Source organism: Acyrthosiphon pisum, chromosome X (assembly GCF_005508785.2).
Source record: "Acyrthosiphon pisum isolate AL4f chromosome X, pea_aphid_22Mar2018_4r6ur, whole genome shotgun sequence".
In the NCBI taxonomy this organism is placed as follows: Eukaryota; Metazoa; Arthropoda; class Insecta; order Hemiptera; family Aphididae; genus Acyrthosiphon; species Acyrthosiphon pisum.
This window is the reverse complement of record NC_042493.1, coordinates 62,983,101-62,998,586: the sequence shown is the minus strand read 5'-3', so window position 1 is coordinate 62,998,586 and position 15,486 is coordinate 62,983,101. Positions and strand designations below refer to the sequence as shown.

Here is a 15,486-nt window from a genome sequence, read left to right as displayed (position 1 = left end):
AAAGAAAAAAAGTTCCAAATAGTTCGGCCACTGGCCCCAGGGCCCATTTTTATGATTTAACGAGGGGCCAAGGGGTTCTTCGCACCCCTAGCACCCCCGGATATTGCGGCACTGTACATTCCACTGTCATATTTGTTTTAAAATAAACCTAATTTCTTTATTCGAAGCCAGAAAGCCAAAAAGGGACGATTGAATACATGTTTTTACCTCATTTGATCAAGGAACCATTTATATAAAAAAAAAATACCAATTTCTTATATTACCTACTATATACCTAATTTTAGCTAAAAAGACCTAAACTATTGGCAAAATTAAAGTTAGTTAACATTGTCCGATTTTGTTTCTGAAAAAAAGTTTGAACTCACCAGAAAATTGTCTATAGATCCTACGAAGCACTTGCACTTTGTAAAAACTAAATTTTATATTATTATGAACTGTAATTGAAAACTTGAAAATATCAACTTTTTCGAATCATAATTAAAATTGAAATTGAAATTAAAACGGAAAATGTTTCCAACGATCTACAGATATTTTTCTGCTTAATTCAAATATTTTTTCATAATCAAAATCAAACAACGTTAACTAACTTTAATTTTATCAAAACAAATGTATGTTTTTGTAAAATGCATGTAGTGAAATTGATATGACTATCGAGTTATTGACATGTGCATGCGTGTACGAAAGAGGATACCCGCATTTAATTTCACTCACGATTTATTATAATAATAATCATTTACAACTAACAAATAGATCCCGGGCGGCTATGACAAGATTAGAAATTGCCTACATGTTGCCCCTTAAGTAATGACCGTAACGAGGCCCCTTAATAAATTATCATTTACTACGCATTCAGACATTTACTCTTCATATTGATTATAATTTATATTAAAAACTGAAATTGAATTCCTTAAAAACAAACTCTGTGAACATTACACACTAAAAATCCAAGTCAGCATTAATTATTAGGTACCTATCTACTAAAGAGTAAAAAAAACCAATGTCTACAAAAGAAAACTTCTGTATTGAAATAGGTTAGAAACATTGGCGAAAATAGGGGGGACTTAGGGGAACTTAGTCCCCCCAGTTCAAAATATAGTAATTAGTACTATTTTTTATATTCTGTGGTACTAAGCAATATGGCCTATAGGGATGAGGCTTGAGTACCCCCAAAAAATTTAGTCAATTTGGTTATAAATATAAAATATTAAGTAACTGTACAACATAGTATTTGTTAATATCATCTAGTCGCACATATTACCTATACCACTGGGACAACGCAAATGAATCAGTTTAAATACAGGCAATATAAGTCTTTTCAATTACAAATTGATATAGCTCAGCAACCTTAAATCGGTAATTACAATTTACAAGTAAACGAGAAAGGTATTTATATACACCAATGTTAAAATATGGTAATCGTGTTTAATGTTGCTGTCTTTCATTAACAATAAACATAGTATCTTAAATTTGTGGGTTTGTAATCAAGTTTAATAATTTTCCGAAATTTTTGGTTCCGAGGTTGGAAGGGTGAATTGGGAAAATGGACTGGCTCAAGTAGACATAATAAAAAATTCAAATCTGTTTTAAAAAGTATTATCGCATTACTAGATCGATCAGTATGATAGAATGAAAATCGGATGTTTTAGCTAAACTAACTGTTTGATATACTATAAAAAATAGCATTTCGTCAGGAACGTTTTTTTCCCAACTAGCCCCGCATCGTGCCATAAAAAACTTCGTTTCAAAAATATTATGCTTTAATCACTTAAGAAACAATTAATTAAAACAAAGTAAAAAAAGAAATTATGAGAATTAAACACTTGAGTAAAATGTTAAGTACTTTTTAAGTATTAAGCAACTCAAGTATGACATAAAACGCTAAATTAAAGTACCACAGTGACAGTTGAGTAGTCTACTCTATATTTTTCTGGTACCTATCAGTTTCAAATCTAAAACAAAGATTACGAAAATATTATAGGTATCTAAAATAAAAGAGTTTCTCTAATTTATAAATTATAAATTATACCATTATCAGGTTATGACAAATCAAAATATTTCTAGTTAAAATAATATCATTAACACTTTCAAAGTTTCAACGCGTATGCAGAGCCGGAAAACGCGTCAAAAACGTATACGTTCATGTATGCTTTAATTAAATCAGATTTTTTTTAATAAAGTCTGAAACTTAGATAGGCCATTGGCAATGAACTCTAAATTTAAAGGTATGGGTAGTTTTGGTTTTTGTTTTTTCCGTCGTTTCTGAAATCACAGGTGGCGTTAAACGTGTTAACCATTGCTCAGGAATCATTAGGCTGGATGATGAATAACTATAAGGAGGAATCCCTTTTTTACATAAATCATCTGATATTTCGGATTCATCCTCAGGATAAAATTCATCTAACTGTTCGTTGGCTGTTCGGGTAAAAAAATCTGCAAATAAATACAAATTTAAAATACTAATGAACAAAAACAAATTAATTTTGAAATGATTAATCATTTACCATTTGGTTCACTTCTATACACTTCAGATCCATATATATGTCGCCATGACATTGAAAACACAAAAAAATACAAAAAGGAGATTTGATCCGATTCCTAGACAAGCAGATACTATCGGCCAATGAAACATAAGGTATCGTAAACCACCCAAGTTGGCAATGATGTTTTTATCTTGGTAGAATACATTTGAATATCATGATTTAACATCTCAAAGTAAATATTTGTAACTAGATGAAACTAATAGATAAAATGTATAATATATAGTAAAATATTAATTCAAAACTATGCCAAAAAAAAATGTATACTTATACTTGATCTTCTTCGAAATCTGTATACATTTCTAACTGGATTAATTGTTTTTCTGCCGATAATCCTGTCAGGTAAAATGGTACCATAAACAATGTATAAGCAGCACGATACAGTTGGCTAATGTACCTTAATCTACTGGATCGACAGGAAGACGATACAAGATAGCCGAATTTGTCACTCAAACGAACACAGAGCCTAAATATTCCGTAAATAAAATTAAGCCAATATTTAATAATTTTGTAATGATTCAAAGGAGAGATTATCTCATTACAAAGGATAAAATATTAAAATGTATTTAAAAAACGTATATTATTTTTCAAAGTCAAATCACCAATTTCTTCATTAACTGGTAGCTCAACATAAACAGTAATTTTTTATTTTTGACCAATCATTAATAACTGGTGCCTGGTGGTGTTAAGAACTTGTGCTTGAAGGGTAATCACATAAACCTTTATTGCTGTAACAGGATCTGAAATCAAAATTCTACAAAAATTATTTCAAATCTAAACCCTATAGAAATGTAATAATTATATTTTAAATTAATGTACGTACGCATTTATATAAAATAAATATAATAATGGATAAAATACCTATTATACATGGTTTTCTTTAGAAATCTTATTTATTTACTCTTAATTTATTTTCTATATTTTGTTTCAAAATTATTCAAATATATTAAGTGTACCTACCTACCTAATTCTATTCATTGTGATTAATATTATAACTCAATTGACTAAATACTTCCATAAATAAATTATATATAAATTGTCTAGAGTAGCCACTTCTAGACTAGCTCTTTAATAGAGTAGCCATCTATTTCATATTTGTAACGGTTTCTAATTGAAACATTTTTTTTTTGAATTAATAATTTTTACTTATGTCATAATATATTATATTAAAATTAGATATCAAACAGATCTATTTAAATTGTACCACAATTTATAATATAATTATAAAAACTCAATTATAAGTTATAATATAAATATAATTGTTATTATTATAGAAAGTTATATAATCATTTTGCGTTTTAAATTAATTTCTGAACTATAATTAGTAACATAAAAAACAATAGGTATATTATATAATTATTAATAACTATTGTCATTGAAATTTCATAACGGCTCTTGACTCATTTTATTTAAATACCTATTTGATAGTATAGGCAGACCAGCTATTTAAGATAAAAACATAATATACTGGACAATAATAATACAACTTTTCAGGCAGCATCTATTTTGTGTACAGACTAGTTAATTGGTAAATAATTGACTAACACGAAGATGTTTAATGTTTATTAAATTTTGAACTATGCAGGAGATTTTCTTCTACATGTCATTGTATATAGAGGGGCAAGTTGTTTGGATTATTTTGTCCATTTAAGTCGGTACCATACTTTTTCTATCAGAAATTTAAGTAGATTCTCAATTATGTAAAAAAATACAGCTTATAAATAGTGTGAAAATTTCACAATAAGAAAGACAAGGTATTTTAAGTCAATACTCGCTTGAATTGCATGTGAACCGAACGGCTGAACATGAGAGAAGGCATATACGCATAATAGAATGCAATGTACAGAAAAATGGACACACATACGATGGTAACGATAATCATTGAGAATAATCCACACTTGTACGTTGTTGCCAGCAAACAGTTAACAACGTCTGAAGCCATATCGACGGTTTTCTCAACCTTCTCGTCTACAATTCTCTCCAAGACTTCAACCCAAACATTTTCATCGTATCCGACGAGTTTGTAATCAATTAGGTACTCTAGCTTTTGGTTATAACTTATGATTGCAACAGGTAAAAAAAGCAACAATTTGTACGTCCTTTCGTTCCACCACACGCAATATTGTAATATTTTTATTTATTATATTATGGAGTCTACATAATTTATTACGGTTGGGCAACTTACCCACATTTTTATATTCGAATAGGTACCTATATACAAATATTAAAATCTGTATTTTTTAAATACTGTATGTCTATATTTTATATAAATATATTTATATATAGTAATAGTAGGTATTTACATTTAAAAATACAATATTTATATCAAATAAAAAATTTTAATTTTTTAAAATTTAGCCTATACCTACCTAGTGGTGTCCTAGTCTATGATAATGACACTGCTATAATTGATAAGTGAGAGTAAAATAATATAACGTTATTTAATTATTTGTTCAGTAATGTAATTTTTTATCAAAAAAATTTAGCAAATCAATGAAATAGTATAGTATTTTATAGTAGGATTAAAATTCAGCTTCAACAGGTGTAAAATCATATCCTTATATTATTTTATATATTAATATACTCGACATCGCTTAGTTTTAAATTTCGATATCTTATATTTTTTTGTAATACTTCCACAGAGTTGTTCTATGAAGACGTCAATTACGTACGTGGTTTTCAGATATCTCCTCCCCCTCAACAAAAAAGTCACACCCCATACACACCACCACCCCCGGCCTAAGAGTAAACAGTCAATCAATTGTGTCCTGTAATATTAGTAAAGACAGTTTTAATGATGACCATAAAATATTTGCACACAGTTATTCTGCCTGGTCGCCACAGCCGTGACGGAAATGGCCGGTCTTGAGCTTTTCTTGTAAGCACTGAATTCTCCTTAACAATTTGGATAAATGTACTGTTGTCGTTTCCTTAGGTCTTCGATCTTGATCTGCTTCAATATCGGCCAGAAGAATCGATGACGAATTCGATACTTCTCCCGTGTTCACAAAAGCTGCCTGAAATAATTATATACGTGTGTGGTACAAACACAATTTAGTGATAGGTTCGTAAAAAGTTGATATTGTTTTATTTCTTTACTTCTCTGTACACATCAACGGCCTCTTCGACTTTGGATCTTAATGCGTTAATTTGGTCTTCAGTATCAAGTAATATCGGTATGAGGTTTTGGTTTTGATCCCGAATATGTTGATCGTAGAGTTTGTTGTATTTTCTAATGACATATGTAAAATCTATGTTAGGTAGTTATTAAAAATTAAAATGTACCTAATTTTGTCAAACAATTTAACATTAAATGCTTACAAAAAAAAAATCGTGCATACGTGTTTTTAAATCGTTAAAATAAAAACTAAAGTACTTGTTACATTTTCAAGTCTTGTGTGTGAATCTTAAATTGTATATCATTATATCTACACTTTATAAAACGCAAAAAAATCTCAAATGCCTAAAAATAATTTAAAATCAGTCTAAATATTTTGAACAATTACCTACAATAAAAAACAAAAATGTGTCGACTGCAGAATTGCCCGGGCCTGATTTTAAAAAAATATAGGCCCTGTGCAGTGTGCACTACTTACCACTGGCCCTTCTAACTAAAAAGTTTTCAAAAATTTAAAAAAAAAAACAACAAAAATACATATAATAATACCTATAGGCTATAATATATAAGAAAGCTGACTACCAAATATATATTATGTACATTATATACTTTATTCCCAAAATCGAAAGATTTTTTAAAAAGTTAATTATTATATGCATTTTTTTTGCAAATTCGGCAATAGTGTCTTCACACTGCAAATATTTTGTATTAGTAAACCATGATTGTTTGACAGGAATGACAGAGCTGAGAGCAGTGTTTCTTGTGGTGAAGACGACTGCAATACATATTGTGTTTGAAGTGTAGAGACTGAACGTTTACTGCTAACTACAGTTCGTGTATGATATTTGACTATTCAAGGTATCTAATCGGATCAAGTTGGTAGTTAAGGAAGTCAGAAGTAAAAAACTGAAATTTTTCCGGAAAATCAGAGGTATGGAATAATTTTTTTTATTGAAATTCAATAATGAAAAGCTGAAGACTTGAATATTTGAAGAATTATTTGTACAAGCATTTTCTAAAAATGATAAAATTTAAAAAATATTTTGTTGGATCTTTATATTTTGTAAAACTGAAAATGTAAACTGTTTTAATTTTTTTTTTATTTATGTGTGATAAACATTTGTTTGTGGGTAAAAAGCTTGAACTTTTTAATACAAGTATCTTCATAGGCTGTTTTTACAGAAACCTAAAAATCTCCAAAATAAATATTTACAAATTTTTATTGTAAACATTTTGTCATTTTATATTTAATCGAAATACCCCGATTTCAGTTGTTTGTTGTAGTTTAAAAAATATTATATATAGGGCCTAATGTCTAACTGTCTAGTTATACACAATGCAATTTTCAAAATACTCAATTTAATTGTAAGCTATATACAGTCCTGTAAAGTATTTAAGTATAAGTATTCAAATACTTTTTTAATTATTGAATAACTGTTTTAATACTTTCAGCATGAAGTATTTTGAATGGTACCTATTTTAAATACTTTTTTTTGTATTTAATACTTTTTGCCTTTTGGTATTGAATACTTTTGTTTTTATTTCGAACATTTTATTTTTATTCAAAATAATTGGTTGGAAAAATATTATTGTCAACTACAATAATAGAATAATAGTTTTATTTAATATTCTGTATTTCTATGTTAGCTGAAGTCCGAAGGTTTGTGAAAACCAGATTTCTAAAAATAGTTATTGAATAACAATATTCCCTTTAAACTATTAGATAACTATTAGATAACCTACTACCTATGTGTTTATATTACGATAGTTAGAAACCCACTTTAAAATCCAAAAGTATTTGAGTATTTACTCAAGTACTTTTTAAAAGTATTTTTTACAGGACTGGCTATATATTTACCACAAACCTATACACACCGTCTTATACTATATTGTATACGTTACTTCGGCATTGACTAATTTGACTTATAAGTTATAACTTATAAGTTAAAAAAAATCAGTTTAATAGTAGTTAGGTAATACATTTGCCAAACATTTTAGTTCCACCAATAAATTAGATACTAGTAGCAGAAAAAATATATATAATAAAATATCTATATGGGCTGACAAATTGTCACTGAGAGAGCTGAGTAAGGCCGTATAGAGCACTCCTTCCTTCTCGGGCCACAAAAATAATACATTACTCGAAAAAAATATATATACCTAATGCTACATTAGACTATGCATTTTCTCAATGAAGTTTAAAATTGTTTCATCAGTGTTATCATACTCGGCGTGCGACTGCCAATCGATTTCTCCCCGCGCGGTGTATACTATTTATATTTAATATTATAGAACGTATATAAGACACTACGGTTTTGCCATTACGATAAAAGTCAGTATACGGTTTTGCCCAAATGAGGTTAGTCATAACTAGGTTTGCCCGGTCAAAAGCCGAAATATGACATTTTGCCCAAGGATTGTGGGCAGTTCGCGTTTTGCCCGGGCATTTCTGAGGTTTGCCCGATTTCGGCTTTTGACCGTAACATATATAATAATAATCTCTGTAAGGTGATATACTGATATACATACCTAATACATTAATGTGTTATTATGTATAATTAAATATTAATTTGTAATAAATAATATTTGTTCCGATAGTTTTTATATTAATAATAAAGAAATGCATACTATAATTTAGAACCATTTGTGATGAATGTTGAGGGGAGGGGCAGAGAAAATGATGGTCCAACCTAACCTACAAGTCACTGTAATGTATACTCAATGACAACATTACACCTATAACTAAACAACTGAACGCCTTTCCTGGTATTTTTTAATTTAAGTTCTGACACGTGCGATAAAATTACGTTCGTAAAATCGTTTATTTTTATAACAAATTAAATGAAATGTTCTAGTTACGGAGCAAAGTGGCAGAATCATACAATGGACCGAAATTCCAAAAAAAATATTAAAACCGCCCACTAAATTAAATAATAATAATAATATAAAAAAAAGTGGGTAAGTGGATATCGCTCTGCTGTACAGTAGGTTACAAGTGGGTCACTGTAATGGATGGTGTTAATTGTTAAATTTGAATTCAATGATATAATATCATTGTATTAGAAAAACGATTCTGAGCGGAAACGGTCGGTTAGCCTATGATATTACCAAGTATATTTGATGATATTATTGTGAATAAAGTAATTTATATAGATCCTATTTACGTGGGATCTTGTTTTAAATTTTTAATTCTTAGCTATAAAAGTTCAACATTTTATACATTTTTAACTAAAAACAATAATTAAATTTTAAATTTGATATATTTTGTCAAAATTCGACCTTAAATGCTTATAAAAAAAAAAATTATGCCTATGTTTTTTCAATGTTTTTCAACTGCTATTGTTACAATATATCAGGGCCTTGCATTAAATTTTCACGCAACAAATATATTTTTATTGATATTTATAGAAAAAAACTAAAAAATTTGAAAACTGACAATGTCCGTAAACAGCTCAAAAAGAGTCAAAATATTTTCAAAATTGTATGGTGTATATAAAATGAAAATATGAAAATTCAGTGAAACTTTCATGTATCTACAGTTATTCGTTTTTGAATTACAATGCAATAACAAAATCCGCTACGTGAGAAATGGAGTGAATATCCAATATTAAAAATATAAAATTCAAACGCTCATAAAAATTTAATTTGATTTGCTTGAAGACATTTTTTTTTTGATAAAGATAGACAAACTTATGAATAATCTTGTATTACATTTTCAAATCTTATATTTAAAAAGAAAAATTTTTATGAATTTCTAACTCAAAATAATTTGCAAATTTTCGTCATTTTTACGTATTTTGTCAATATTTGAACTTTAAATAATTATAAAAAAAAATTGTGACTATGGATTTTTATTTTTTTTCATTTGCCTTTGAAACAATATACTAGGAGCATTCTATTAAATTTTCAAGCTTTTTTAACCAACAAATAAAATTTTATTGATATTTATAGAAAAAAAAAAAATAAAAAAAATAAAAGCTGACAATATCCGTAAACAGTTCAAAACAAATCAAAATATTTTGAAAATCTTATCGTGTATAGAAAATGTGCATATAAACAACCGATGACAATTGCATGTTTATACGTTCATTTGTTTTAGAGTTACACCAAAAACCAATATCGATTTTGTCGAAAATCGCTTTGCGTAAAAATTCCCGTTTTCCCTTAATTTTTATGTTGTTTTTCCCGGCGCTTTTGAAAACTATTGGACTAATTTCAAATTTTGACCTTCCGAATGCAACAATTAGATTCATTTTCCCATCAAACAAGATACTGTAGAAGAAAATCGAAGCAATTTTACTGCCCCAAACCGTGATGACAGACACAAAAATAAAAAAATAAAAAAACACACATCATTGTAAAATCAATACATTCATCGTTCCACTCAGAATCTAAAATTTGGCTTAGTATAGTAGTTTTGTCCCTAAAAATGTTCTTACAACAAAATGTTGATTTCTTCTACGCTGTACAGTGTATTTTAAAAGTATCGCATCACTGCAAGTATTTTACAGAACAATTAATATATTTATATGCTGATTTTTCAACAGAGTACAGACTACTTAGTATATATCTAGTAGGTATTTATAAATAATTAATTAATCCAAAAATATTCTTACTCGGTCAGTGTTAGAAATTCGTTGTTCATTGTGACTATAGTTAGTTTGAGGACTTGCATGTGCTTGGACAACAATTCGTAGTGCTGTACAAGTTTTGCTTTAGTGTAAGGGTTTTGAGGAGGTTCTATTGAATTTTGTTTACGTCTCAAATGCTTCATAAAAGGAGCCATTACTTTATGGTAACTTTCCATGAACCGATTTGGACAAGAGCAAGAGTTTTTTTGCATCCCGCACTAATTTAGAAGGATTTATCAATTAACATATTGTTCAATTATTTGTAATGATTTAATAATCATATTATATTGTGCAGTATACCAGGTATTTTTGGTAAAATAAATTTACTGCGAAGACGATGAAAATTTTATAATGTCCTATATCTGCGAATTTGAGGATAGTTAACGAACCCCAACACAAAATAACGCCTAGCTAATACCTACCTATAATATGTGTGACGTAAAAAGTTGAGTTGTTTATCGATTTATTGTCCTGAAATTGTTTTTTTATATTTTGTAATTAGCAGATATTTATATCAATAAGACGATATGATTTCTACAAAAGTGTAAAATAAAAATAGTTGTCTTAATAATTAATGATGATATGAAGGATATTTCAATTATTTTGGTTTTACCGCTAATACGGTTTTACCACTCCCCATTAAATAATATCAATTATTTTCGTTAACCTTAGGGAGTACAAACATAAAAAAAATTTAAATTTATAAAACGCTGAATTAATCATGAGCCATGAGGTATTGTGTTTAAGTACCTACATAAATGTGGGTGATTGTCGATCCCAGTTATTGTATCTTTTTTTTTTATATTTAAAAATGAAAGTAAATTTGACTGACTAATTTTTGAAAAAAAAAACAAAACCTGTGAAATAAACGTAAGCTTCAATAACATTATTTTTGAACCAATTTTATTTTTAAATTTCAAGTTAAAATAAAACTGTATTAAAATGACATAAATTTTCTTTCTCAATTTAAGGCAATTAACTACACGACGCATTCATTGTTATATAGATGCTTGAATGTTTGATTTTTGGACTATTATCGTGTATAATATGTTAGTAATATAGTTAACGTTCTGTTTTGATAAAGCGTATTAAGCTTAATAGAACATTTTGCCGACTACCAGCTACCTAATCATATATTATATAAATGTCCATACAAATTCGGATTTGATTTTTTTATAATATCGGTGGAATTTACATAATATTATAAATCCGAGTGTAATATTAACTACTTGAAAATCGATGGAATTTACATAAGCTCCAAAATGTTTTACTATTTTTGTGTAAGGTGAATTTATATGAGTATTTTTTTCACAGCACATAATACAGATATTTGTCTTGGTATAGAAAGAGGACATTAGGACAACGAAACCTCTGCCTATACGGACAGCGCAGTTAGTTATATACCTATAAATAAAGTTACCTCAGAATGATTTATAACAGCATCGGTTTGTTTCACTGCCCACCGGTTTGGATTTAAACCTTCTACGATATCATCCTCTTGGTCTATAAATTTGTCCTCCGATGTAGCTGGGCAAATTTGCACATCTGAGGATTGCTGTGATATTAAGCTCGTTCCGCTGTTTTTGTTCAATTTTGTTTCAACGATAAAGTTAGTAGATGAATTTAATGAACTATCTTGATCTTCATAAGTTTGACCAGGGAATTGCTGAATTTTCATAATGTCATTTTTTAATAAATAAACAAAATTTAAAAAAAAACTAATAAAACGATTAATACCACTTAAGGCTAAATAAATAAAACCATAATACATAATACTTCAAAACAAATAATAATCATATCATACATTCATACACCATTATGACTGTAAAAATATATTTAACGAAAAATTTTAATTATACCTACAATCTACATATATTGAAAATGTATTTTGATTTAATTTTAACAGATTGCCTCAGATACAAAAACGAAATAAAATAAAATAATTTGCCAGAACACCTTTACGAAACCCTAGGAACCCAAATAGACAACCAACGAAGTAATAACATTTTTAAAACATTCAGAATTATCTAAGCTAATATAGTAATACATTTAAAGAAATAGAAATTGTTATTAAAAAAAAAAATGTAATATACTACTTAGTACCATATTGATTATGAATAGTATTTAATAGTATTCATAATCAATGCTAGTAGGTACCTAATAATATATTATGCTAATAACCTTTGTGGATGATACTAATCGATCAATAATAATAAAAAAAATGTACAATAAGGAACTTTGTGTTTCTATTTAAAGTTATATTTTCATTAAACAAATAATGGGTATTTTTTATTAAACGCTATAACTATTAATAATAAGTACTAACCTTTATCATGGACAAAGTTGTTTGGATGTTCACGCACATGTTATAACTTTTGCTAGCACTACTGGCACAAAAAAACGGCATTTTTTTTACTTTGTTTTTTGATTCTTTAACAAGATTTCCATTAGACACGTCAAGTTTAGAGTCCTATAATTAATATTTCATGAATAGTTTAAGACCGTTACGCCGTTACCTCAAGATATACGTTCACTACTGTTAAAATATTAGACAGCATTTTGCAATGATAATATTATAATAGTATTATAATAACGTTATACTAATATTATTCGTTATTATAATGTTATAATAATATTATTGAACAAAAAATTGCTGTCTTAAGGTACCTGATACAAATAATTAGTACCTAAAGGCATAATATCATGAATATCATAGGCGCAAACTGCTCTAAAGTCGAAGCTGTAGCATCAAAAATATTATATAAGAAATCAACTCATGGTCCATGGAGAGCTTTACACCTCATACTTAAGAGGACGTCACACCCGCATGTGTTGTCTCTGTCTTACAAATGTACAACATAGAAAAAACTGTTTTGTGCGAGACAACTTTTCTCGCACCATATTTGTTGTAGAACTAACAAATTTTCACAACACGTAAAGAAGGGCTTTATCTGGCAACAGCGTGCTCTTTTTTTTAATAGCACTATCCAATCATTTTTTATAAGCAAATGAAAAAATCAAATGTTTAGAAGCAAATAACTTTTATTGTATTTATGTTATCTAAAATATGGGCACTCTGTTGCTAGATAATTTTCAAATTAGATAATTTGGGGAAGCAGATTAACAAAACGCGCTCTGGTGGAAACAAATTGTACCTTCCGATTCGGGATGTATAGATATAGTTTTATATTGGTTATTTTGCTTTTTATAATAAATTAACTTTATACGATTTTATAGCTAACTGTATACGTTGGTAAATACAAATTCTTCTGATATAATCAAATACATTCAAATACACTTCACTTAAAAAAAATATATGCAAAATGTCGGGAAAATACATATAATCTCCCGACTCGAGTCCCGCCTCCACGTAGGGGGGAACCCGCCTAACCATCAGTACGATAGGCGTCGACAGCGCTCCCAGTGTTAATCTGTCTTTCCAGTTCAGAAATGTTAGAGCACCTACTACAAACACAGAAAGATAAAAGTTGTCCCGCGCAAAACAGTTTTTTGCCATGTTGTACATTTGTAAGACGGAGACAACACATGGAGGTGTGACATCCTCTTAACAAATATTGACCACCGGTCACCACTACCTTCCACCACTGTTTGGTATCACCATAAATGAAATAACACTCGTAAATTATTTAGATTAAACATTAATATTTTTCAAAAACATTTATTCGGTAGGTAGGTACTTAGGTGATTATTTACAACATTTTTAACATTAATGTAATTTTTTTTTTGCTAAAAATCTAAAGACTATCTTTACATAGCACTTGTTTTCAAAATAATTTAATTGTTAGGCACAATTTATAAATATATTTTAGAATGGATGATCGATAAATATGATAGTCTATGATCTAGGTATCTGCCAACTGTGAACTGTGACCTTATGAATATAGCCTAAGTCACCAAATGGTGGATCAATAATATTATCTTGTGTAGGTACGTATAATAAAACCGTATTCATAAACAAAATATTTTTTTGTTTTAGTTTTTGTATATATTTTCATCGTTCTATCGGTCTACCTTATTAGGATGTCAATGCAATTATATTTATTAGACTTTTTTTTTGTGTGTGAGCAAATATAATATTTTTGAGAGTTTGGCATATTATAGGTTTTATATTTTATCATTACTTGACTTTGTATTCGACATTAAAAATAAAAATTTAATTTGGTAAATTTAAATTATTAAAATATTTTGAGACAATATTTATATAAATTTATATGTCAAACCCTCAAAAATAGTATTCTCTATTATTTTCACAATGGATGATTTCACTCAAAACTCAAAAATACTAAAGCATTTCGTCTATATTATGATGCACATGAATCACATATATAAAGCATAAATAACTAGCGCCATGACATCCTACTTAACTACTACCTACCGACAACTGAATACTGAGTATTTGTTACACAAGTACCTATATCCTTTATAATTCTAAGGTCTATGGTCACTCTTCGCATCTTATACAACAACTATATAATATATTATGTGAATGTGCCCACAACAAACTAGAACTTTATAAGTAGCCATCTTCTTAAATCCTAACGGTTTAACAATATTTTGTTATTTGCAATTACGGTATTATTACTTTTTTGTTCAACCTGAGAGCCGACTCGGATCCATAAATTCTTCGTTTTGAAGCGATTTTTTCCAGTTTACTGCAGCAGTCTTAATACGTAAAATCATAATGTATTATATAATTAGGTACAAATATTAGATCCTAATGCTTAAAACTTAAATTTTATTGCATATTGGTTAACCTTTATAGATGATCACGTTTTTGTTCATTTTCAAAAAATGTTATGTAAAGCAGGCACAATATTGACTATTATAATATATTAGACAAGTAAAAATATAATATAACTAGATAAGTAAAAACGTAAAAATTCTATTGGCATAATGCTTATCAACAATGCGAAAACAATTTACAAACAAACAGTTGCTAACTAAATGCATTTTCTCATAATTATACCTACCTACCTACATAATATAGCTAGATATTATATTTTATTCATACCAATGTTATAAATGTTACCTACCTAGGTTATTAAGGTTTTTCAATAATGTAATTATTTGTATTATTGATAAAAATATATTTTATGATGCATATCGTTACCAAGCATATCTATGTATTAAGCATACGTGTTTTTATGTGTATTAAAAAAGAAACAAATATAATTTATTA

General features: G+C 28.2%; 1 protein-coding gene across 1 annotated transcript; it reads right to left on the bottom strand.

The window, feature by feature from the left end:
• Positions 1 to 4,912: 4,912 nt before the first annotated feature.
• LOC100569418 lies at positions 4,913 to 15,183 on the bottom strand. The gene is made up of 7 exons (XM_003243414.4): positions 15,062 to 15,183; positions 14,890 to 14,969; positions 12,613 to 12,756; positions 11,707 to 11,952; positions 10,272 to 10,504; positions 5,637 to 5,769; positions 4,913 to 5,554 (listed from the first exon to the last, which is right to left on the bottom strand). The coding sequence occupies exons 1-7, from the start codon at positions 15,087 to 15,089 to the stop codon at positions 5,360 to 5,362; spliced, it is 1,059 nt and encodes a 352-aa protein (XP_003243462.1). The 5' UTR covers positions 15,090 to 15,183; the 3' UTR covers positions 4,913 to 5,359.
• Between the last annotated feature and the right edge of the window lie 303 nt (positions 15,184 to 15,486).